At 34.2% G+C, this 23796-nt stretch overlaps 1 protein-coding gene across 5 annotated transcripts in view; it reads right to left on the bottom strand.

Annotated features, from left to right (window-relative positions):
- LOC106714489 (optomotor-blind protein) overlaps window positions 1-23796 on the bottom strand; it is an 89136-nt gene that overhangs the window by 1999 nt on the left and 63341 nt on the right. For 3 of the 5 annotated variants that reach the window (XM_014507545.2, XM_045683071.1, XM_045683072.1), the window contains 2 exons: window positions 8450-8596; window positions 8168-8244 (listed from right to left, as the gene is read on the bottom strand). In XM_014507545.2, the coding sequence (XP_014363031.2) occupies window positions 8168-8244; window positions 8450-8596 (224 nt within the window). Of the gene's footprint in view, window positions 1-8167; window positions 8245-8449; window positions 8609-23796 lie in introns of all 5 variants that reach the window. The other 2 variants (XM_045683070.1, XM_045683069.1) reach the window with 1 other exon arrangement.

The raw sequence follows: 23796 nt of genomic DNA, 5'->3' as shown, positions 1-23796 counted from the left end.
CATAACAGAAAGACAGTTGATTCGTACATTTTTTAATAACTAAACGGAACAACTCATTGTTAAATCACTCGTTAAAGATTTTGGCGAACGATTCGGAATTGCTTCCACTTCACGCCTACTGACAATGGGTCTCGTACATGTATTTAAACATTGAAAATAATAAGTTCCAGAGACCAACTGTAATAAAGACAAATCTAGCACTAAAACGTCTATCATAAGGCAATAGCTGTCACAATATTTATCACAGAAATATTACTCTTATATTTAATCTAATATTAATGTAATAATTACGAAATAAAGTGAATTTATTGTGAAATCTCTAATCCTAGTTACATGTTCTGTAATCTCATTTGTTTTAGGACAAACATGCAAACAGGGATCGTATTTGTTTGTTACAAAGTATATAAAATGTACATTGTAACACATACCAGAGAATTAGCGTGTTCTAGTAAATAATATAAATAATAATAAAAAATATTTGTATCACGAAAGAAAGAAAAATCTTTACACATATATTGAAAATCCTAAGGTTTTACTGATAACTTTCGATGTTCTAAATATCTTTATTTAAAACATTGCATTTAACGAAAACATTTTTATTATTAAATCATTACACTTCTCCTAACTACTTAAATAGATATTATATATAAAACTAGCTTTCGACCGCGACTCCGTCTACGCGCAGTTAAAAAAACTTAATAGGGGTATGAAAAATAGATGTTGGCCGATTCTCAGACCTACTCAATATGCTCACAAAATTTCATGAGAATCGATCAAGCCGTTTCGGAGGAATACGGGAATGAACATTGTGACACGAGAATTTTATATATAAGACTAGCTTTTTCCCGCGACTCCGTCCGCGCGAAATAAAAATAATAATAATAGAAAACGGGGTAAAAATTATCCTATGTCCTATTCCTGGTTCTAAGCTATCTGCCCACCAATTTTCAGTCAAATCGATTCAGCCGTTCTTGAGTTATAAATGGTGTAACTAACACGACTTTCTTTTATATATATAGATGAGTGAAAAAAAAATACTTTGGATCACAAATTTTGGAAGAATAATTGATAAGCAACGTGTAGGATAACTTGTTTCATTTGATGATTATCCCACGTTAGTTTTCACTGTCGAAAATATAACATACTAGCTTTTACCCGCGACTCCGTCCGCGCGGAATAAAAAATAGAAAACGGGGTAAAAATTATCCTATGTCCTATTCCTGGTTCTAAGCTACCTGCTCACCAATTTTCAGTCAAATCGATTCAGCCGTTCTTGAGTTATAAATGGTGTAACTAACACAACTTTCTTTTATATATATAGATAGAGAGATATAAGAATACATGAAACATATTGTCATCCTACTTCCACTTTTAAATAAACTGAGATAAAAATATGTGTATGTACATATGTTTTGTCGGTTAGTATACAATGCGAGAATATTGTTGCTAATAGCATTTGTGATTACTTGCGGCGTCGCGGCTTTAGAATCCCCAGCAGTGCAGCGCATGTGTTGACATGAGCTGTGTCAAACATCTACATCAACCAGGTAATTATCCGTCCAGAGACATATATCTTTTAAAAATAACTTTGTATTCATTTTAACTTTGATTTGCCTTAAAAAATTATACTTCAGATAAAAAAATGATGATGAAAGAGAAATAATGTATGTTTATGTGGATAAAAACAGAATATGCTTGAGAAGGGAATGAATTTTGTATTACAAAATAGAGATGTATGGAAGTATATATGCACCAACCCCCCCCCCCCCCCCCAGCGCCTGTAGAGTGAAATGCAGGTAAATGGTGAAAGATGTTTCTTAGAAGATATCTCCGGAACGACTGAACGGATCTTAATGAAATTTAACACAAATGTAGAAAATAGTCTGGAAGAACACATAGGCTACTTGTTAAGTTTTTTTTTAATTCCGCGCGGACGGAGTCGCGGGCGACAGCTAGTACGTAATACACACAAACCAACAATTACTGCAGTCGAAAACTAAAGTTATATTTAACGTTAATACCATCGTCCGTATAATGCAACTATTATACAACTATTACTCCGAGCCACTAAATAACATTTAAATGTCATTTAGCGAGAGACGTTAATTAATTATTCAAATTCAATCGTGAGACACAACAGCTGTACCAGTCCAATAGTTTGATATTACTCCTTGCTTTATATAGTGCAATCTATAGAGCTAAGAACGAAAACCGTCACTTTAATTAGCGCTGTATTTATGTTAACAGGATTGAGAACTAGTTTGTAGTTTAATCATATGACAAGGATAAAGTTAGGACAAAATTATGATTCAAAATTGCACTCTAAATATAGACAGTTAAAATTTTCTGTCTGGAACTTTGCTAGTTTTTAAAGGGTTAACTATATTTATACTGAAAATTAGATGCTTTGAATTTTCGACACGACACCTTGCACTTTTATCCCTCAGAGGGTGTCAATCGTTTGACATTTTGTGTAATGGGCCGCCACGACCCCCGGCCGCCGAAAGGTTAATCATCTCCTAATGATAGTGCCCAAACCCTAAACCGCCGCCCTTTCACGGAGGTGTGCACTTTTAAATGTAAAATGCGAAAAATAAGACCTCTTCAAAGGACATCTGACTTTATAGTAGGTATCGGATCAATGGTCCGGACTCCGGACTCATCCTTTGATCAAGTTATCGGGAAAGGGATTTTCATTTATTTTCACATAACTAGAAATGTTCTCGAATGTTTTCAAGAATCTGCTTCATTCCATTATAGATGAAAAAATGTTAAAATCATCCAAGAACCTAATATAACGAGTCTAGAAAAAGTAATATAACCTTTTTCGATTTTAGTTGTACAAAAAAAACCGATTCACATTAAAGGGCCATGCAAAAGCTGTTTTATTTCGCGCAACATAGCCAAAAAAAAACAACTTGATATGAAAAGAGAAACGTTTAAAAAGATTTGAAAACTTCACCCCAAAATCCACGGAGGAGCGGCAATTATTTGCCTTCTGTCACCGCGAAAAACAAACAAATGTATTATGGGCATTGTTTTAGGGGCCCCTGGCCACCGGGGCGACGCGTCTTCCCAAGCTGATTGCCGGCACCCGCTAAATTCATTTTATTAACTCGTCTCATCACCGCCTGATAGAATTTAATTTTCCCTTTCCCTTAATGTAGGGCTGGCACAAACATAACTAAATAAAAAAAAACAATTTATTGCTCACGAAAAATGACAATGATTTTATGCGGTATCAAATTGATGATTTAAATTTTTAGTTCATCTTATTGATATTATAAATGCGAATGTTTGGATGGACGGATGAAAGGACGTTTGTTAGAAGTTATCTCCAGACCTGCTCAACGGTTCACAATGAAGTTCGGCTTAGATGTAGAACATAGTCTTATAGGCTACTAATTCAGTTTTTTTTTTAGTTCCGCGCGGAAGTGTCGGAGTCGCGGGACAGCTAGTAAATTAATATAATATGATAATTGGATAATTTATACTAATTAAATTACAGGTATTAAAAAGTGAAACTATCGAATGAATTAGATACACCTATATCTATTATTTTGTTTCTTTATCAGACTCATAAAATGTCTTAAGTGTGTTTTATTAAAATGTTTTTCGGCAGCGGTGATTTTATTAAAGATTGCTTCAAATCGTGAATATAATTTTCTTGTATTAAAATGTATGTAACAACCCTAGCCTAAGCTCGTATTAGGGTGTTCGCGTTACAATGTAAACGGTCTACAGCGGGGTGAGCCGCCTTGTAATTTTGCCAAATTTTTATCCCTAAAACGTTGCAGTTAGTTCGCGACCCCTCGGATGGGAAGCTTTTTATTGAATCCATTGTCGTCGGTAAGACAAGGACGGTGTATTAAAGAGGTGCCCTGATTCCCTCCACATTGTCTGTTGTAACCACAGTAACCGCGGAACAAATTCAATTTGTACGATTATTTTAGTTGTTTTAAATTATTTGTGCGTACCCAACATCTTTCGGTAGCTTTATAGAACGTACATTATGCAAACGAGTTTCTTTTCCATTATTTTTAACCTTTTCGATCTAGAAATTAGTGTTTTAAATGTGAATACCACTTTTATAATTTGGAAAAATAATCCCATTTGACATTATTTCGCAAAAAAAACTTGCTTACCATAAAAAGTTGGCATAGTAGGTAAACAAAAAAAAAACAGTTATAAACGTCAACGTGGCGTTGCTTTGTAATAAATAAAATATTAGGGGTTTAAAAATTTCCATTCAATTTAGATTTTCCTTTTTTTACTGAAACTTTCAGAAAGTAGGTTGACATAAAACAGGCGTGCTAAGCATTAAAGAAAATAATCAAAAACAACTTGATATAAATCGTACAGAAGGTTTATTTTGCAGCGTTCAACAAAATAGTTCATTACTTTTAAGTAAAATTATTTTTACTTTTTATCATAACATAGTTTTATAAAATACACTTAAAAAGCATAATAACATAGAAATATAATAAATTCATTTACATTTTAATAAACAATCACTTATTTAGTAAGAAATGTATTATATTACAAACCTAACCTCTACCATTATTTGGATTTAATCACTGTTAAGCGTTCACTGAATGAAAACGCGTTAATTAACTGACTAAAAATATAGCAATGAACCTAAATCAACCACATAAAATGTTAAAATTAAACAATTAATATTAGTTAAAATTATTTACTTTTATCGTATATATTTACGTTCGTGTGTGAATACAACTAAAGTGATATAAATTTAATAAAAATCCATGTAAACATTATGCGGTCTCAAAGGCAACGTGATGCGTCACACGCGGCGAGCATGCGAACAATCGTCCTGCAATAACTCAACATCGTAATAGGGTGACCACAAGATCTACTGTCTTATCGTTAGTTTTTGAGACCAAAATCCCCGTTTAAAACATATTGGTGTCTCTGTTTTGTCAAAGATTATGACAGGGATGACGATATGTTTTGATGAGATGAGATGAGATGTCACAATACACTTGTTCTTTGATCTATGAGTCTTGAGCCAGGAACATTATTTTATATTTATACACACAGTATAAAGAGCACCATCATCTCCGTAATTGTCTTTGAAAGAACATAGATAACAATGTGCTTTAGTAGTTAGTGTTTAGTTGAATTTCACAGTTAAAATGAGAAGTTAATAAATTTAAAATTTCACCGGTATGATTTATTCAACGATTCGTGCTCTTACTATTTTACTTTTATATCATTTTATATTATTTTTTACTAAATTAATTTAAAAAAGGTGTCGCTTTAAAATTAGTTTCTTAGAAAATGTTCAAATAATTTTTCATTAAATGAATATTTTGCAGGCGCTTTTAAATAATTAGATTAACGTCGCCTACAATTACGTGGGCTCTTCTAAGAAGCGTTAGGCAAGGCACTCTAGTAATATTTGAATTATATTTTTTATTCGAAACAACTTGAAATAAATTTAATTTCCAGGAATTTCAGTCTCAAAGATAAAAAATAAAAATTGTGTTACTACTTCTTCAGAACATTTATAAAAAAATTTTTGTTTAAACTTTTTAATGCAACTGAAAGCGTTTCCTACAACATAAAACACTTGATTAAATTAAGCCCGGAATTATATGTATTTTTTTGCTTAGTGCCAAATTACACTAATGCCCCTAGTTGTTACAACTTCATGGCATCACTACAAGACAAAGGGAAGCGTTGAGTTATGCGCCATGTGTCCCGCTGCTCGCTTTTCCCGAGCGCGGCGTTTGTCAAAACGCTCACGTTTCCCGCGCTTCCGGTCGGCGGCCATTTTAAAAAGATGAGCTTCCGCCGTCCGGTCGCGGCCGCGTTGCCTCTAATTCGGAAGCTGAGGCGCTCTGGTTCCGGCGCAAAATGTTAAGTAAGCGCATTAAATTATCTTCGGACGTGTGCTTTTTAAAATTGCCACACACAGTTTGTTTACGTCTTCAGGAAACATTTAATGTTATTGTCAAGGCTGTGTAAATGTTGTAACAGATTTCACCATATGTATAATTGTCGAGTGGTAGAAAACTAAGTCCCTATTCGATTTATATTGTTCCATCATTCTTTTATAAACATTAACGTTTAGAATACAGGATCCTCAAAGTATAAGGATTGGTCCTCATATATTCTTTAGCAAGAAATAGTAAATACCTAGACAATGAGGACTTAGACAATGAGCACTTAACGTTTCATTGAATGGTGGTTGGCGTCTAATGAGACGTTAATGAACAAAACGATACTTCTTCTATCCCTAATTGAGAAAAAGTGGGAAGTCATTTTAAGCGACCGGCCGTTAAATATAATTCATGATTAAAAACCACACACGAAGCTTTTAAGAGACTTAACCTTATATCTCTCTTTATCAGGTTAAGTCATGATAACTTTTCAATTAGCGCCGACAGCCGTGTAGTGAGTGGTCCTTTTAATATGTAAAATTCTGGGACTCTGTGCGGTACAATACTAAAGCGTTTGTCATCATTTAAATACAGCAAGATGACTCTAATGTCGCCACCTTTTAGATACAATTTAGATACAAGATTAGTGACTCTATGACTACATCAGTTTTTGGTGGTTTAGCTTGACAAACAAAATTGTTATAATTTCCAAAAATCTCAACCATCTCTTTCTTATTCACCCGTTACGATTAAAAAAAATTCAAGTTATAAATGAGGCTGGTGAATATGTACATAAGAGTATATACAAATGGTATGTTATGTGATCTGCTTCATTGTTGTTCATAAATAATTGAAAAAAAAAAATTAGATATATTTCCTTTCGTTAAAGAGATGCTAATTGTATTTTCTATCGAATTAGACATTACCGCGAGCTATCCCCCGCGGCGCGAGCAAATTACGCGACAGGAAAAAACTCGAAGTCGATTTTATCGTGGAAATCCAATTTTCTCCCCGGCACGCTAAAGACGAAGGAAAAAGCGAGTGGAATGACTCCACCATTCCGAGCACTGCTATGTTTTAACCGAACACGAATAAGGAGGCGCCGGATTGGCTTAATTTGAATTTTCAACGGCGCTGCGCCGTGTCGGGTGTCGACTGGGGTAACCATTACTGTGTCATACGTTGGGGATAATTAATGTCGGGTCTTGGCAGGTATATTTTAGATAGCTATATTAAAAGACGGTTTCATTATGTGGTACATGATCCGATATTTGAAAAGTTGCAGTGATATAAACGTCATAAATTATATTTCGAATAGTTTGACAATTGTATTAAAGATCACGATATACTGTTTATAAGATATCGTGATCTTACTTACTTTATTCCGGCTTTTTTCCATCTATTAAAAATTTAAAAAAAAAAAAAAAAAAAATTCTTTATCTATTACTCGTTATTGACCTTATTTACGTTACCATAGCCTTGGATTTAATGTTCTGTAATCTTCTTTTATTTTACTAAAATCCTAAATATACTTTACTAGCTTTTTCCCGCGACTCCGTCCGCGCAGAATAAAAAAAAAAGAAAAGAAAACGGGGTAAAAATTATCCTATGTCCTATTCCTGGTTCTAAGCTACCTGCCCACCAATTTTCAGTCAAATCGATTCAGCCGTTCTTGAGTTATAAATGGTGTAACTAACACAAATTTCTTTGATATATATCGATTTTTAAACTCTTTATCATTTTTTAAAAATCGAATGTCAAAAATGAAACAAATTTTAAACAAAATAATTCAAAGACAGCATCGGACATAGAGCGTCTATGGTGGTCGTACTTTGGGCGGGTGCATTTGTAACGTCGGTGCTCGTGCCCTAATTAATTTGGAGCGATTCACAGATAGCGGGCTAATTTCGTTAGCCGCTCACTTTGCTAAACGCTTAATCTTTCGCCTTTTACTCCAAGCGAAACGATATAATATCGGATAATTTTAATGCTCCGATCAAAGATACGGCTTAGGTATTTTGAATTCTAACATATTTAGAGAGTTATGCGACTTTTATATTACTTTAATGAACAAATAGTTTAAAGGGTTCCAGTTCACATCTTTAAAATTCTATATCATCGTTTTAACACATTCAATGCCACTATGATTTTTTTGTAAGACAAATTGCCATTCAGTCCTTGCGATTTGGTAGCACTTAATGTATTAAATATGACATAAATAAGTGATATATAATGTAAATCAATATCACAGAATAGATACTTACTTCTTTTCCCTCTTCCCTGCGCCCGTGTCTCGAAAGCCTTTCGCGAACGGGTTGTTATCTATTTTTAACTGCGTTATCTGTAAATAAAATTACCACCTTAAACTACAGATACAATCATTATGTTAGTGGAAATCAATTCCTTTTAGAAGATCACTTTTAGTAACTGCTACCGGAGTAACACTCGTGTATTTTCACACCGATTTTCGAACATTACTCATATTAATAATGCTCCTTGTGAAGCCGGGACGTATTTCGAGTCTACAACAATATGACTGTACGTACCTTTTCGTTCTGGTATGCGGTGACCGCGATGAACTCGGTCTCCTTGAAGACGTAGGTGCGGAAGGTGGAGTAGGGCAGCTTGAGGATGTCGTTGGCTCGCACGAGGTGGAAGCGCGGCTGATACTTGTGCATCGAGTTCAGGATCGTCTGCGTGACACACTTCAAACAGCTTAGGAACTTGATCTGTTATCTTATCATTCATATTGATGTATACAAATTATAACATCCGCCATTTGATTTGGCACATCAGGATTAAAAGCATTTGTCTGCCCGATGTGCCAACTCAAACAACAAGTAACAATATATCAGCGATGTTTCAGGAGAGTAGATATAAATGTAAAGCTAAGGTATGAACTTATCTGACTAAAACAAGGGTTAAATATTTGTACAAATTCATTACGGACAGAGACAACCTTTTGTCACATAGAATTTAAATGTATTGGTTAAACTTTATTTATGCACATTTTGCTTTTCGATTAAAAATATCGACGAAATCATTGGAATTCAGATAGAATGAAATGTCGTATTTCGTACAAAGGATAAAGGAATTATCAATGCGTTGAACATTAACACATTGACACAAAAATAATGAAAGAATAATGAATCGTTAATTTCTAGTAGATATTGTGTGACAATAGCAAAGACGTCATCAACGGGCTCGAATGCAATTGATTGCGAAGGTAACAGCGCGCTCGTCGTCGAACCTGCCTCATTGGGGGCATCGTAATTGGTTGCAATTCATCGAATCGCCAGCCCACAATAGTTGCGATTCATCAAAACCACTCGGCGCTCTCGTCTCTTTCATTACGATATTGAACCCACTTCGATATTTTGCATCTGTAGTGAGTTCAGTTTGAAAACAAATGGCATAGCTTAATTACTGGCCGGATAACGAACATTTTTGAAGCTTTATTTAGTTTGTTTGGCTTTGAGCTTGTCATTGTTTCAAGGGAGATAAATTTGATAAACCTATCGTTGCAAATTGTAAAAAAATTGTTACAAATATAGTTATTTTAAATAGTGTAAACACTACGAGGCTACGACTTATATTAACAAAGAAATTTATCGATAATTTCAATACGTATGAGCTATTTTTAAACGTATACAAAAGCCGAATGTTTTCCTACACAAGCAATAGTCATCGACTGCCCTCGCTAGGTACCTACATTTCTAAGACCTTCAATTTCTCGCAAATGGTACGTAGTTTTGAAGTGAGTGCTCTATTTGATATATGTACCTACTCTGTACGTCGACCCCTTTCCCTTGATACTTGTAACTATAATAGACTTATTGCATGCCCTAGCTGGAACCTTTTAGTTCCTTTCTTATAATTTGCAGAGGTATTTTCGACTTTATTGATAACAATTTTTTAGGTTCTTATAATTATGATCGAGATCAAAATTATACTTGGTACATATTACATCGCGGCGTAGACTAAGTTACAATCTTTCAGGTATATCTCTAGGAAAAGTTCTAAATGTGTCAGAACACGCGGCAATGCTCAAATACCCCAACCATCCTTGTCTCGATGTTAGGGCACTTTTGACATCCTCGTAACTTTGTTGTGGTTAAAGCCAAAACTTTGATTTTTTGCATAACATCAGAACTATCCTTGTGACATTCCTAAAATTCTTAAGTTACACTACAAAAATCATTTTCATAACGTCATAAACAAAATTTGTTTTAAATTTTGTGCAACAACCGGTCGTAAAGTACACCAACAAATCTCATACAAATTTTGACATATTTCGTCGATGGACGTTATTCATGCTAGGCCATTAGACGTATACATATATTATGTAGTTTTCTTCTAGCGATATCGCTATTAATAATGCTTAACTGACCCGTAGGTATCTTAACTCATGTGTTAGTAAGCAATACATCAGGGGATGTACGGCTAACATAGTATGTACCAGAAGAAATTATTAGTAAAAACAAGTACTTCGATAATAAAGTTATACGATATGGCAGTGTAATAGCGGCCGCTGCGTTCTCACCCCACGTGTCATTAAGGTTCATTATTGCGTGCGCCGATGAATCAAACATGAGGTGATCACGATCTCTTTCAAAGGCGGCAGTTAAAGAAATCAATGCCTACTTGACTATAATTGACCGACCAGACTTAACAAGGTGCATTCTACCAAGATTGAACCGTACAGGTGGATAAATGACATTGATCGTAGATTATTGAATTATTAATTTCTTTCATTGTCTATTAAACAAGGCTATCGCATTTTACGTGACTTTTTTCTTGAAGACTATGGAAAAAGTTTTACTAAATGACTGAGACGAAAGCTGATAGGACTAATAATTCTGAAATAACGTGTATTAGTCACAATGTTATAGTAAAAATGTCTAACGAGACAGATCTATCAAGAAATATGATTTTCGAGATATGTGGTCTGTAAAGTGTGTTAAGAAAGGCACTCAAGTACAGTAATTAAATGACGTAACCTAAAACAAATTTATTTTTGTATCTGTTCTGAGAATATAAATCAGGTGATTTTGCCTAATTTCATATGTTACTAGGATACACCCGTTCCGACGACATAATGATTTATTTATTACTCCGATATGTTTCACAATCTTTTTCTTTTTTAGACCGCATCCGGGATACTCCAGCAAATTTGACTAGATCATCGGTCTGTCGGACGTCGGTCATCTTACGGGAAGCCTGCCCACGCATGTTTCACAATGTCAAAGTAAAATGTACCTAGCTAGCACTTTAGGTGGATTGACACATTCTGACACCTGTCAAAATGGTTTGCATTTCTCCGCTTATTTGGAACTTTATTTGACAAATAAGTTCCAAGTAGCCTATTCAGGGCTTACTTGGATAATGTGAAACTAGCCCTTATGCCGGTACTCAGATGCCTGGTCACTAGCGAGTCGCTTACCGCAGATTTAACATCAGAAATCTACACCAAGCCATTATTTAAATAATTATTAAAAGACCCTGAGTATGTGTGGTGTTTTTTGGTTAAAAAAAATCTGTTATTACACGTTAAATTGTAAGAGCGAGGCGCGCGTTACCGGACGGTTCACATAATGACATGTTACGGTGACCCCTCCGTCACACAAATTATAGTATTAGCCATTCAATTTAAATCGTTTATGACATTTTTTTGTAGCTTATTGTCATATTCGCTCCCCTAGTACCGAAAGTTTTATAGTAAATTATTTCGTTTGTGAAATTATTTATTAATATAATTATTTTATTGCGCTAGTTTCTCTACGCAGCGCTGTTTTAGACGGTAATTAGTATTTCAAAAAAGGAAAATTGTACTAGGTTTATTCTACAACGAAGCCTTTAAAAAAATTGCAGCTTACTTAATTTAATAAACAAATATTATTTTCGATAACATTGGTTTACTTTCTTCTTCGTTCAATCTCATTAATCATATGTTCATAAAAATTAACAGGATTATATAAACACTTCATAAACTAATTTAAAACTTTTCTTAATAAAAAAAAACATAATGGTTTCAACAGACGGCAACACACATATAACAACGACATCTAGCGGGCGGTAGAACAAATCAATAAAAACTGTGATCGATACTGTGCGAATTAAAACCGTCAGTCGTTTGACTACTACAGTTCGGTGAACTAAAGTTTATTTTCAATTCAATGGAGTTAATTCTACTCGTGTTAAGTTATTTGAATATTAACAATTTATTAATTTGTATAAATCCAAAGTTTTCTATTAAAATAACACGCTTGTTTACAATGTACAGATTAGGTTATATTTGAAATTGCGTACAAAACGTGCATCATTCACGTATTCAAACAACTGTAAACTAGAAGAATCTAGAATCTTTCCAAGCCGCTCTAGACGCAGAGCTATACACTTCGTCTAGTCTAGTGCGTCTTGTCGATGTTTGCAAACTAATGAAGCTAAGCGCCGAGGCACTATTAAAATGACATACGCGTATGGACGTAATCTAGATATGTGTGTCCATTGTTGCCGGCGGAGGTTTTGTGTTGCGAAAATAATCTGTTTGTATGCAAAGATCTCTATTAGAATTCCTCGGCCGCTGTCGAGTGGGCAGACCGCTGTATATCAATATTCAAAGCGTTGGCTGTTTATTCTAAATGAGCAGACGTCGCTGGTGTAAATAAGTCGCGGCTAACGGACGGTACAATGGAAACGGATACATAACATGTCGTATATAATTTTATATGTAAACCTACACCTCGGTAGAGTTAAATCCGAGAGACTACTTGCATTGTTTGTTTTTTTTTTATTAAAGAAGAATAGAAAGTTATTCAGTTATGCTTATTTACCGAGCAAAGCAATGACAGTTTGTGAACAAGTTAGATGTGTTATTACTTATACCTTTTCAGATAAACTTTATTATAGACATGTCACTAACATGTCGTTAATTACAAAAGCTTATGACGGAATTTTTTTACAAATTACTAACACTATTTTCTTAACGACTCTTCTTATAATAACAAAACAAAACTAAATTAATATTAACGAAAAAAAAATCATACTGTAGGTATCTCTTATTGAAAGATATTCAGCACGAAATGTCGAATCAATTTACGATATCCCATTCAAAGTACTAAAATATTTGAATTAAAAATACCTTTAATTACTTGATGAGAATGCAGCACTGGGAAAAGCGATGAGCGCCGTAAAATCAAGGTCCCAGCGGATGTTGACGTCATCAACTCATTCAATCAAATTAAATACAATTTCAACTAATCGTAACCACGGCGAGGTCAGCACAATTAGTCAATAAAATTTATTTTATGAAGTTAAATAAAGATTCAAAACTGGATTAAAATAGTGAAAATTTCCTAAATACCTATATAAAATAATGTCGCACGGATATAGGATGTGACATGAACTTTTTTTTTTTAAATAATAAAAAATATAAAGATATTTAAAAAGTTAGCGCTTGACCACGATCCCACCCGATGAGGTGATGAGGTGGTCTAAAGTACGTCGTACCATACGCGCTAGCTTTGCAGATGCCTATTCACTCTTCTCTTGAAGGCCCCCACATCGTACTTGGATGGAAAAACTGACGCCGGCAACTTATTCCAATCCTTAGCAGTACGCACAAGAAACGATGATTCAAACATTTTCGTTCGAACGCGCGGTACGTCTACTATAAGGATGGATTTCAGCCGTATGTCTGAACGCCCGATGGTAGAATGGTAGAACATAGGTAAAATTCTTAATTAAGATAAATTAATTTAGGAAGTAACAGAAAATGCTAAGTATACAGTGCCTTATTTATTGTGTGCCTTCGTTAAATTCTTACTACATTATAATTCTTAATACATAATCCATACATTTGTTAAAGCATTCCGGAATAACAAAACAACCAATACCATTTGTGATAGAAACAAGAAGTAACAAGCATTTTAGTTAATTTATCCAAAATATTATCAATACTCGTTTAAATATTAATAAACAAAATAATAGATAACAGATTTGAATTTACGCCACATTGTTTATGAATAAATATCTAACATACCTTATGGCATAATATAAATAATTTAAAGCCTATTGTTGTTGTGACAAACACAAATCATAGAGTGCTTAAATAATTTGATACTTTTTTTTTAAATCAAATTTCGTAACGGCCACTGACCGTCTCGTTGAAAGAGATAACATTAAAATTAAATGATAGTTGTTATGGCGTCGGCTTTAACTGTCGTACTTTTATCCGTCCGTCCAATTTCTTTATTTTACGAGTCGGCACCGATATTAATATGTTAATCGGACGCGCGGTGGTCTCCGCTGTATAGATTATTTTACTTGTCGATTAAAATAATTACTCGAGACATATCGCTCAGAATTATATCTTTAACGTTGACGTGTTGATAAACTTAAAGATGTTCAAATCCGGTATACACTGTTGAGGAATTTAGTTTACATTTTGTATACTTTTTGCCAAATCATTACGATCTTGGGTCAGAATGTTATATGTTATGTTATATATAGTGTTTACATAGTACCTTGATATATTAAATCCCTAGTCTTTTGGTAGACAACAGAGTTATTAGTTCAACAAACTACCAAAACCAAAATGTACAACATATTATAACGCTATGTAAAATAAAGAATGTTAATATCTCATGGTTTAAAGACAAATTATTAAGTCGTATTAAAATCTTTATAACTAGTTTTAATTATTAACTGCGGTATTAAGAAATTCTATTGTAAAGATAAGTAATTATGACATTAATCGTTCAAAGCTCGTATTCGATGAAACGGACACGAATCGAGTTAATAGCGTCGGTTTATCTTTGTCCAGAGTTAGAGTGCGTATAACTGTCGGTAGATGGCGCCACGGGTCCGCGCGATACAATCGCTTCGTCACAGGCAATAAACAAAATGTTCGAGTTTTATTTCAACGAAATTAATTGAGATATTAGACGTCGTTCATATTGTTCATGGTGTTAAAATATATCTTTCATGCGAGTTTTTTTATCTACATTTATTGTGAAATTGTTGCCGTTGAATTTGTAATTGCGAATAAAATTGGATGTCGTATGCTACTGCCCTCTAGATGTCGCTATAAAGTTACAAGACAGATCAAAACAAAAAGTTTTCTTACAGAGATAGATCTCTAAATATTTTCTAAGTTCTCTAAATGTTTTGTAAGCTACAAAGGATTATGCTAATTAATACTATGTATATTTTAATAGATATGTTTTAAACGTAGTGTTTTTTAAATATTTGTCATATAAATTTAGTATGTGTAGAATGTTCTGGAAGAGGGTTTCAAAAGAAAATAGTAAATAGTTTTTACATTGAAATCTTAACATAATTAAGGGAGCGGAGCTCATTCGATTGCAGTGGCACGTTTCCGAAGGCAGGCAATGCGTCGCCGTCGGGCGTCGCCCCGCGCGTTCGCGCCAAATGGCTAATTCGCGCGGCAAACACACGCGCCATAACTCATATCAACTAACCTAAAAGACGGAGCCGACTTAAGTATACCGCTCCCGCTCTAACGAACTAGAGAAACCCAAAGCGGCGTCTTTTTTCCTTTTTTGCTTCCTTTGAAATCTTATTTTGAATTTTATTCGTATAGAGGGCGTGGATGCTATGTTGCATATTATGTTGCTCGTTCACTCGTACGGCGCGGCTGCCCTCGCTCGTCCCTGTCTCGCTTTTTGTGATTTTAATTCGCAGAACGGCATCGGAACGTGATTCGAGTCTATAGAACGATGTTTTTTTTTTATTGCAAACGTTCGGAATTCGCCGGAGCGCCGACGGTCGGACGGGATTTCGGCAAAGCGGCCGTCGATTATTCAGTATCGATTGAATTCGAATATCATCGATCCGATGTCTCGGATGTTCCGCATCGACGACCGAATATTGCACATCTCGACCTCTCCAGCGATCTATCAAGGAGGTCGCAACGCAAACCCCGTCAAACTGTCAATTTTTTTCCGAATTACAATTTTTTTATTATGATTATAAGTGCACAGGTAGTTTTTACATAAATGTCAGGTCTAAGCATTCACTGTACTTGTCGACTTAGGCAACGACAATTAGGTACATCCATTCTCCCTTAAACTACCCAGCTTTTGTGTCGCGTCCGAGTATAGCTAATGAAGGCAATCTTAGTTCAAAAATAAAGTGCGAAACGACTTTAAGTGAACATTTAAAAAAAAACTATTTTATATGTTTTTTACAGTATGAGGTGGCAAACGAGCCAGACATTAAATTCGCCAAAATAGTGAAGTGACATGTAGGTACATTTGCAGATGCATTGCCTACCTTTATTCGATATATAAAGATAAATAAGAAAACCGAAGTAAAAAAAATAAAAAATAAAAAATATCTTTTTATTTATTATTTCTTCTAGTACTCAAAACTGTCTGATAGAATTTACCTCGTCCAAATAACAGAGCAAAACACATAATTGAGTTGCATTTATTTAAATTTAAAATACTAATATTATTGACTCTACACATTTAGCTTTTAAAAACACAGCAACAACTTCTCATGGAAGTGATTCCGTTAGCCTACTTAAGTGTAAAGAAATTAAAAAAATATATCTCTGAAGCGTTTAAGTCAGACCAGATTATGTTAGTCAGAGGAGCCGCCGGGGGTCAATATTTGCCTTCGCTGTTGACACGCAAGCCGTCTTAGTTGTGCGTCAACAAAAGGGTTCACTAATGCCCTTTTTACCACAAAAAGCTTTCGCAAATATTGATATAATCACGCGCCGACAGCGCCGAAGCACGCAGCGGCAGACGGAGGCACTATTCATTTAGACTACCAGTCTGTTGATAACACCTTTAAGATTTTTAGATTTACGTAAAATCTTTATCCAATGATATTTAATGCACCAATATTGTATTTTTAATAAATTTGACAAGATAAGTTTAACATATATGCTTACTTGCGATCCTGGCTAGTTAATGAAGTGATTAAATTTATAATACCTATCTTTTCTATACGAACGATTGTACAGTGTTTCTGATTCTTTTACTAATAGGAACTTAACATCTAGATCTAACAGTTAGAATGTATACAAAAAACTAAATAATTCCGCAGATAAAACCTTCAAATTGTCCTCGAGTCAAAAAGGATCGAGCTCACAATTACGCACCTAAATATAAATTGAAAACAATCGATTTCGCAGACTCAGTACCTACGTAGCTTCGGGAGCGGATCCATTAGCGATTAACGAGCGATCTCCTCGGCCACTAAATTAAAATAAATATTTGCCGCAGCGGCGCAGCGGCGCGCACACGCTTTCATCTTCGCCGACAGTGGTGCCGCCCGCGCCTGTACTGTCGCGCACAAAACGTATTAAGATTACATTGCACTAAAGAGTATGTAAGCATTAATTGCATTTTTAAAGTTATCTTGTTTTATATAAAATTGTAATGTATTCAAAATATTCGACGTGTTAGTGTTTTTTATAAATTTTCTGTTTGCTGAACTACTTTAAATCGATGCTTAACTTTAATTTTTATTTTTAAATTCTTAATCTTTCACTGCTGAAGCTTCCACTCATAAGGTTTGGTAAATATAAGAGAGGAAAGATAACGTGTTCTATGTAAATTAAATTCAAATTACAAATATCATGAACCACCTACGAAATCAGTATAATGTACAGTATGACAAGGTTATCTTGGGCGGTAAGAGAGGTGCATTTATCGCGGTTAGTTACTTTAGATAATATAAGACTGCATAGGCATTGAAAACGACATAAAAAGAAAAAAAAACTTGAGAGGTGTCAAGGGACACCCGGATGTAACGAAGTTCCTTTCTATTAATTAGTGAAGGAACCAATGTTTATTCTATTAATAAAAACTTAAGTCTTCACAAGAAGTACATTTTATTTCTATGAATTTTCGTTATATATTGTCACGTCGTTGCCATGGTGAAGTAGCGTTCATTCGTCGTTAACATACTTACTATAGCAAAAAGTGTCGTGACAACTTTTCGTAAGAATTTTTTCCGTCTAGCCCCCTTTCACAACGCGCGATAAGGAACTTCGTTCCAAAAAGGTTATAAGACACCTGCAGTATAATGTCATTTTTTGATGTTGACAGGAGTGTAGCGTAGAACTAGTTAATTGACATAATTTCACTTAACATTGTGGACCTAGCACGAATATTTGTGACACACAAAATTTGTGTATTGGGCTCAAAGTGCATTAAAATCTCATATTAATTCTGATATATACGACGATTTCAATACGGAAGCAATTGTCACAAATATTCGTGCTAGACCCACAGGTAACTTTGTCAATCTTTAATGAAGTAGTTCCTTTGTGACACCAGGCAATAGATGGCGGTAGCGGTTTGAATGTAATTTCATTTTATGATTGCAGTTAGTGTAGAGCAGTTTTATTGATAAGTCGCAAAGAATTTAACTAAAGTAGATATAAAATATAAATTAATTTAAATATTTAGCTTAGTTCTTTTACACTGACTTTATGGAATAACTTTTTTTTTTCAAATATTTTACTTTTTTTTTAGAAAGGACTAGAAATGCAAACTATCGGTAAGAATTGAAACTTATGGTATAAGTTGAAAACATCATATCTGGGTTCGTCACATTTGAATTCACAGTCGTTTAGTTTAATATGTGTTGGACCTACATGGCGGCCATATTGTTTCTTTAACGCTATATTTAACATGCAAGCACTTGTATCTGTGAGTGTACCGGGAAATGAATAACGTGCTCGCATATACCGATGTTATCTCTATACCTTCTTAAGCATGTGCCAAATGCATAAAGGACGCCCTTTAACATAAATCAAATGCGGTACAAGTATTTATTAACTCTGCTACATACTAATAGATCTACCTTCCGCGTCAATTCTAACATTAAAATCACAGATAATAACTATCAATCTATTTAATTTACTTTTTTTAAGTAGTTTTAATAAATGCTTAGAAATCTTTGTGATTTTACAGACTTAGGTACATAGATGTATATAGTAGGTACATGAATGGAAAATAAGAAGCCGTACCTAAGCTAGCGATGGTTCAAATGAAAACAATATCGGTGGGCAAATACAGGGTGCTTATTTAAAGCGTTTTAGTTGTTTTGTTGGCAATGACAATACTGGGCGTGACATCCGATAGCTCGAAGTCCCGTGTCATATAACTCACAGCTCGAATGTACCTTTGAGTACCTAGCAGTGGTAGTTTAAAAAGTTTTTATCAACTTTTTTTTTTGATTTCCTAAATAAATTCAATTTTTAAATCAATTATAAACTTCATTCTATCTTTCTGTTTTACGCATCTTGTAAAAAATTGCATTTTCATCGTCATTTTTAATGATAATGGTATAGGGTTCATGAAATTAATTATCCTGTTGTCAATTTAGTCTTTCTCTACCTCCATGCATAGCAAAAAAGGCCGTAGTATTTAAGACTTATTAGTTAAACTAGAGAACGTTCATATTAAAAAAAATCTTTGAACTAATTGCCACAAAAAGTAAATCCAATTCGTTACGTTTGCTTACGTTGTTATAGGGTGACTAAACTAGAGTGCAGACTCTTGTTACTACCGCTTTGAGAGGAGCGAGTACGGAGTTCAAATAGTTTCAAATACATCTTTGAAAACTTCGCTGTAATATTCCACTAACATGACACCTTTCTTGAGACATATTGCTGTCTCTTTATGAAGTAACAGCCCGAGCCGTAACTCCTGAGGGAGCCCTCGAGCCTAGTTACTCTTAAACGAAGTTTAGGCTAAGCGTCATCTGCGCCCGGCCACCTCAAGCCCGGTGAAACGGTCAAAAAAAAAGAAAAAAAAAAACTATTGCTGTCTCAGTTTTGTCACAGAAAATGTAAGGGATGACTGTATTGAAATCCACAATCTTGCATTACATAAATATTTATATTTATAAGCCATAAATAGAGCACTTTGAATTCATAATGGTGTATAATTCAATAATTGTTATTGCAACAGTTATTATTGAAGCGGTTTTATTGCTTTATCTGTTATCCACAATTTATAATCTGTACTTATATACTATAAAATAAATTTGTTTGTATGTAATTTATAAATAATAGAAGATATTAAACAAATATATAAATGTAATAATTCATTACAAGAAACTTGCTTTATCAGAATAAACATAAACTATAATTTTACGTAAAAATATCCAAACAGCTTGTTTTGAATGTAGTCAATAATAGATTTATTTTTACTTTTAGAGTTATATAAAAACTATCTATCGCCCGCGACTGCGTCCGCGTGCAATTAAAATAAAAATTAAATTAGTAACCTATATGTTCTTCCAAACTATACTCTACCTTTATGCCGAATTTCATCGAAATTCATGCAACCATTCTGGAGATATCTTCAAACAAACATCCATCTAAACATTCGCATTTATAATATTAGTAATTTTACAACAATATACCTCATGTGTTTATGTTTACATTTATAAAAAAATGATAATAAATGTATGAAGTAAATCTAAACAAGCTTAGTTTTATAATAAAAACTGTCCCGTGGTTGACAAAGTTCCACCCTGCCACAATCACGTCAAAGCACTTGACAGATAAAGTCTACTGCCAACATTATGAAAAATATTTTTTGTACTCAAACAGTTTTTCTAAGCTGGAATAGCGCTTGTAAAGTATATAATATGCATTGTAGAGAACGTACACGTAACGGATCTTTAAGCCGGGCAATAAACAGAAGTGTTAATGTTTGTAGTACGCAAAGTAAACAGTTGTGTGTGCAGTTGGATCCTTTTACAGGCGCGGTATGAAATCGATATCTCAGTCGGTGGCTGGGGACCGAAGAATGAAGGAAAATTACACAACTCTACTATGCATTTCGAATAAGAACGTGCCTCGTGCCTGATAACCACCTCGATCTGTTATAAATTTACTAGAACCAGATTACAACATATTTGCCTAAACATTTGGAACCATACGATTCAGATTTAAAATAAATACACATTTTTTAATTAATTCATATAAGTACATAACCATTTTTATTTTATTTTAAAGTTACATCACTACAATAATATGGCGCGAGTTTTTACACATTCTTATTTCAAACGTACTATAGGAACTATTGTCCATTGCTCGCTCGAAAATTACTTATTTGTGCGACGCAAACAGCGCTGCCAACCTGACGGTATGCAAGACGCACGATTGTCACAGATAATAATTTATTATTGGTTTTTGTATTATGTGACGAAGTAGTAGCCGTTGGGTGACGTTTAGTCATTTCAGTGGGTTTATATTCTTTATCTATTATATACATTGATGTATTGTTTTCACAAGAAAAAAAAAACTATAGTTTCTAGTTCACGGCTCGATTCTAAAATCCTCGGATTCGAATTTGACACGCATTAAAACCGGTCTCCGATTGATTAAAGAAATTTAAAGACCACAACGAAACTCATCAAGTTTATTAATAGAGATATACAAAGGTAAACGGGCGACCGAGCACTGATACAGAATGAAGGTATAAAACTATAAAAATCTTTTATACTGAGCCGCTAAGTTCTTAAACATCATCTCTGAAGTAGAAAATCACCGGGGCATTATATTAACCGATTTATGAAGAGCCGCGGTATACACAGCTTTAGTTCTAGCCGGAGTTCTGATGGCCTGGACGTTTGATAGTTTTTATGGCTGTTGTAATTGCTACGTCGTCATTAAGAATAGATTTTCTGGTCCACATTTTAATGCATTTTACGCTGTTGTCAGCTGAAAAGCTTCGCAAGTACACTGCCCACTCGACTTTGATGACATATGCAATAACACCGTCTCGTGCGATGATGCTTCGAAAATTATTTGCGCACAGAAAAAGTTAAAAGAATCTCCAAATAGCACATGTAGAGTAACAATTTTTTTTATCCTCCTGTATAAAGCTGTTGGGGAATGAACATTAAAATGGTCTTAAGTAATAACCTACTGTAAAATTATTTCGAGGTTAGATAGTAAATTGCTACAACCTACATTTGCCGTTTTTCTTGGGTAGGTTCTACAAAACATAACGTGCATGACAAGATCATAAAAATGTAAAGCGTCTTTCTTGGTAAAATATTTTTTTAATTAAATTAGATATTCATCCCTGCATGCATCCTTCATTTCATCCCTAATGTTATAAATGCAAATATTTGGATGGATGGATGTTTGTTTGAAGGTATCTCCGGAACGGCCTAACGGATCTTAATGAAATTTGGCACAAATGTAGAACATAGTCTGAAGAACACACTTTTTACGTTTTTTTTAGTTCCGCGCGGACGTAGTCGCGGATGACAGCTAATATTATGATACATGAGTTTTAATCTTAACTTCATAACTTACAATTACAGATTATAAGTAGTTAAGTGTCATGTGTAATATATATTACACAATAATTCCAAGCAAAACACGTAAACAAACTTGTAATCTTAGCCAGTGTGAAATGTGTGTAAGCGAATTGGGATTCAAACAATTCAACACTGAACACCATGTTGGTAGGTTAACAGCGTCGCGGACGCCATTACAGCGGTCTTTACCTTTTTACGGTCACCGGTTGTTGCGCGCTATGTTGCTTGCGGGATGTTTCTCACGTTATAGACCAGCTATAGGAATGCGGCGATCGATGGATAGCGAACGGAAAAATATTTTTTTAATCTATCTATTCCTTAAAAAACATTGCGGACATACTGAGTAATTAAATAAAACAATCGACAATTAAAAACACCTGTATTATTAAGGAAATTATTTTATAATTATCGCAATAATTTCCTCCATTTGAAAATTGATTGTGACAACCTTAACATAATTGACACCTAGATCTTTTGTCTTCTATATTATTTTACGATGAATAATACAACGCTAGACCATGATCCCACCTAATAGGGTGATAAAACTTCGAAAAAACATGACAATTTGTCCACAACCATTTGTTAACAAAATATATCGATCATATCCTATCGACGACTCAATTACATATCTTAGTGAATAAAAAATAAATATTGACTATGGCCACTAAAGGCATAAGCAAGGATGTTTTAAGAGTATAACATAACATAGACAAATCCCTTGGGTCTATGGCAAGGGGTCGTGCGCTGGGGTGATCGCAATAGACTTACGATGTCCCAGTAATTGATTGGCCTGGATATTGATGGGTTAGTAGCTGAGGGTATCACGACCTTATTTTTCCCTTGCTTGTAATAACGTACTTTTTCTTGCGTTTATAGACTATATTAATAGTATTGCTCGATGGCTGTACCTATTAATATAACAGGAAGATTGCGTGTTGGAATAAGTAAAGATATTGAATAAATTAGATTTAGTAAATATGCAGAGAAAATTACTATTATTAAGAAGTTTGTTTTGAATTGATCTTTTAAAATTATCGTTTATTTTAAAAATTATTGTTATATAATTTGAAAAGTACATAGTAAATAACTGAAAATCTACTATAGGTAGCCATTTTTTTCTTTCTTTAGCTAACTTCCAAACCACCTGAAATAATGATACGAAATAATTGCCTGCGATACAAACGGCATATGTCAAAATAGAGGCGCAATAAACAAACATACAGGCACACCAGCTGTCTAACGACAATATAACTATTTATTACCTTAATTATCAAACACAAACGCTTGTTAGTTTTGTTGTTTTTTTTTTTTGGGAACGAACCCGTAATCATATCGTAATTAAGTCGCTTTTACGCCAATTCTGAGAGGCCAGTTTTTCTAGCCGGCTCATCTCCATAACGAGTTTGTTTGTGATATTGAAAAATTATACTTATTTCTTTCGTAATTAGGTGTTAATTTAGATGGTGGTTGGAAATGAACAAATATTTGGGCTGGAGAGGTGTTTTTCTCCTATATAATTAGGCTGCAGACACCTTGATGTGATGACTTGTGGCGCCTAAGGCTG

The sequence above is a fragment of the Papilio machaon genome, chromosome 21 (assembly GCF_912999745.1).
Source record: "Papilio machaon chromosome 21, ilPapMach1.1, whole genome shotgun sequence".
NCBI lineage: Eukaryota > Metazoa > Arthropoda > Insecta > Lepidoptera > Papilionidae > Papilio > Papilio machaon.
The sequence above is the reverse complement of the archived record's forward strand: the minus strand, read 5'-3'. Positions and strand labels throughout refer to the sequence as shown.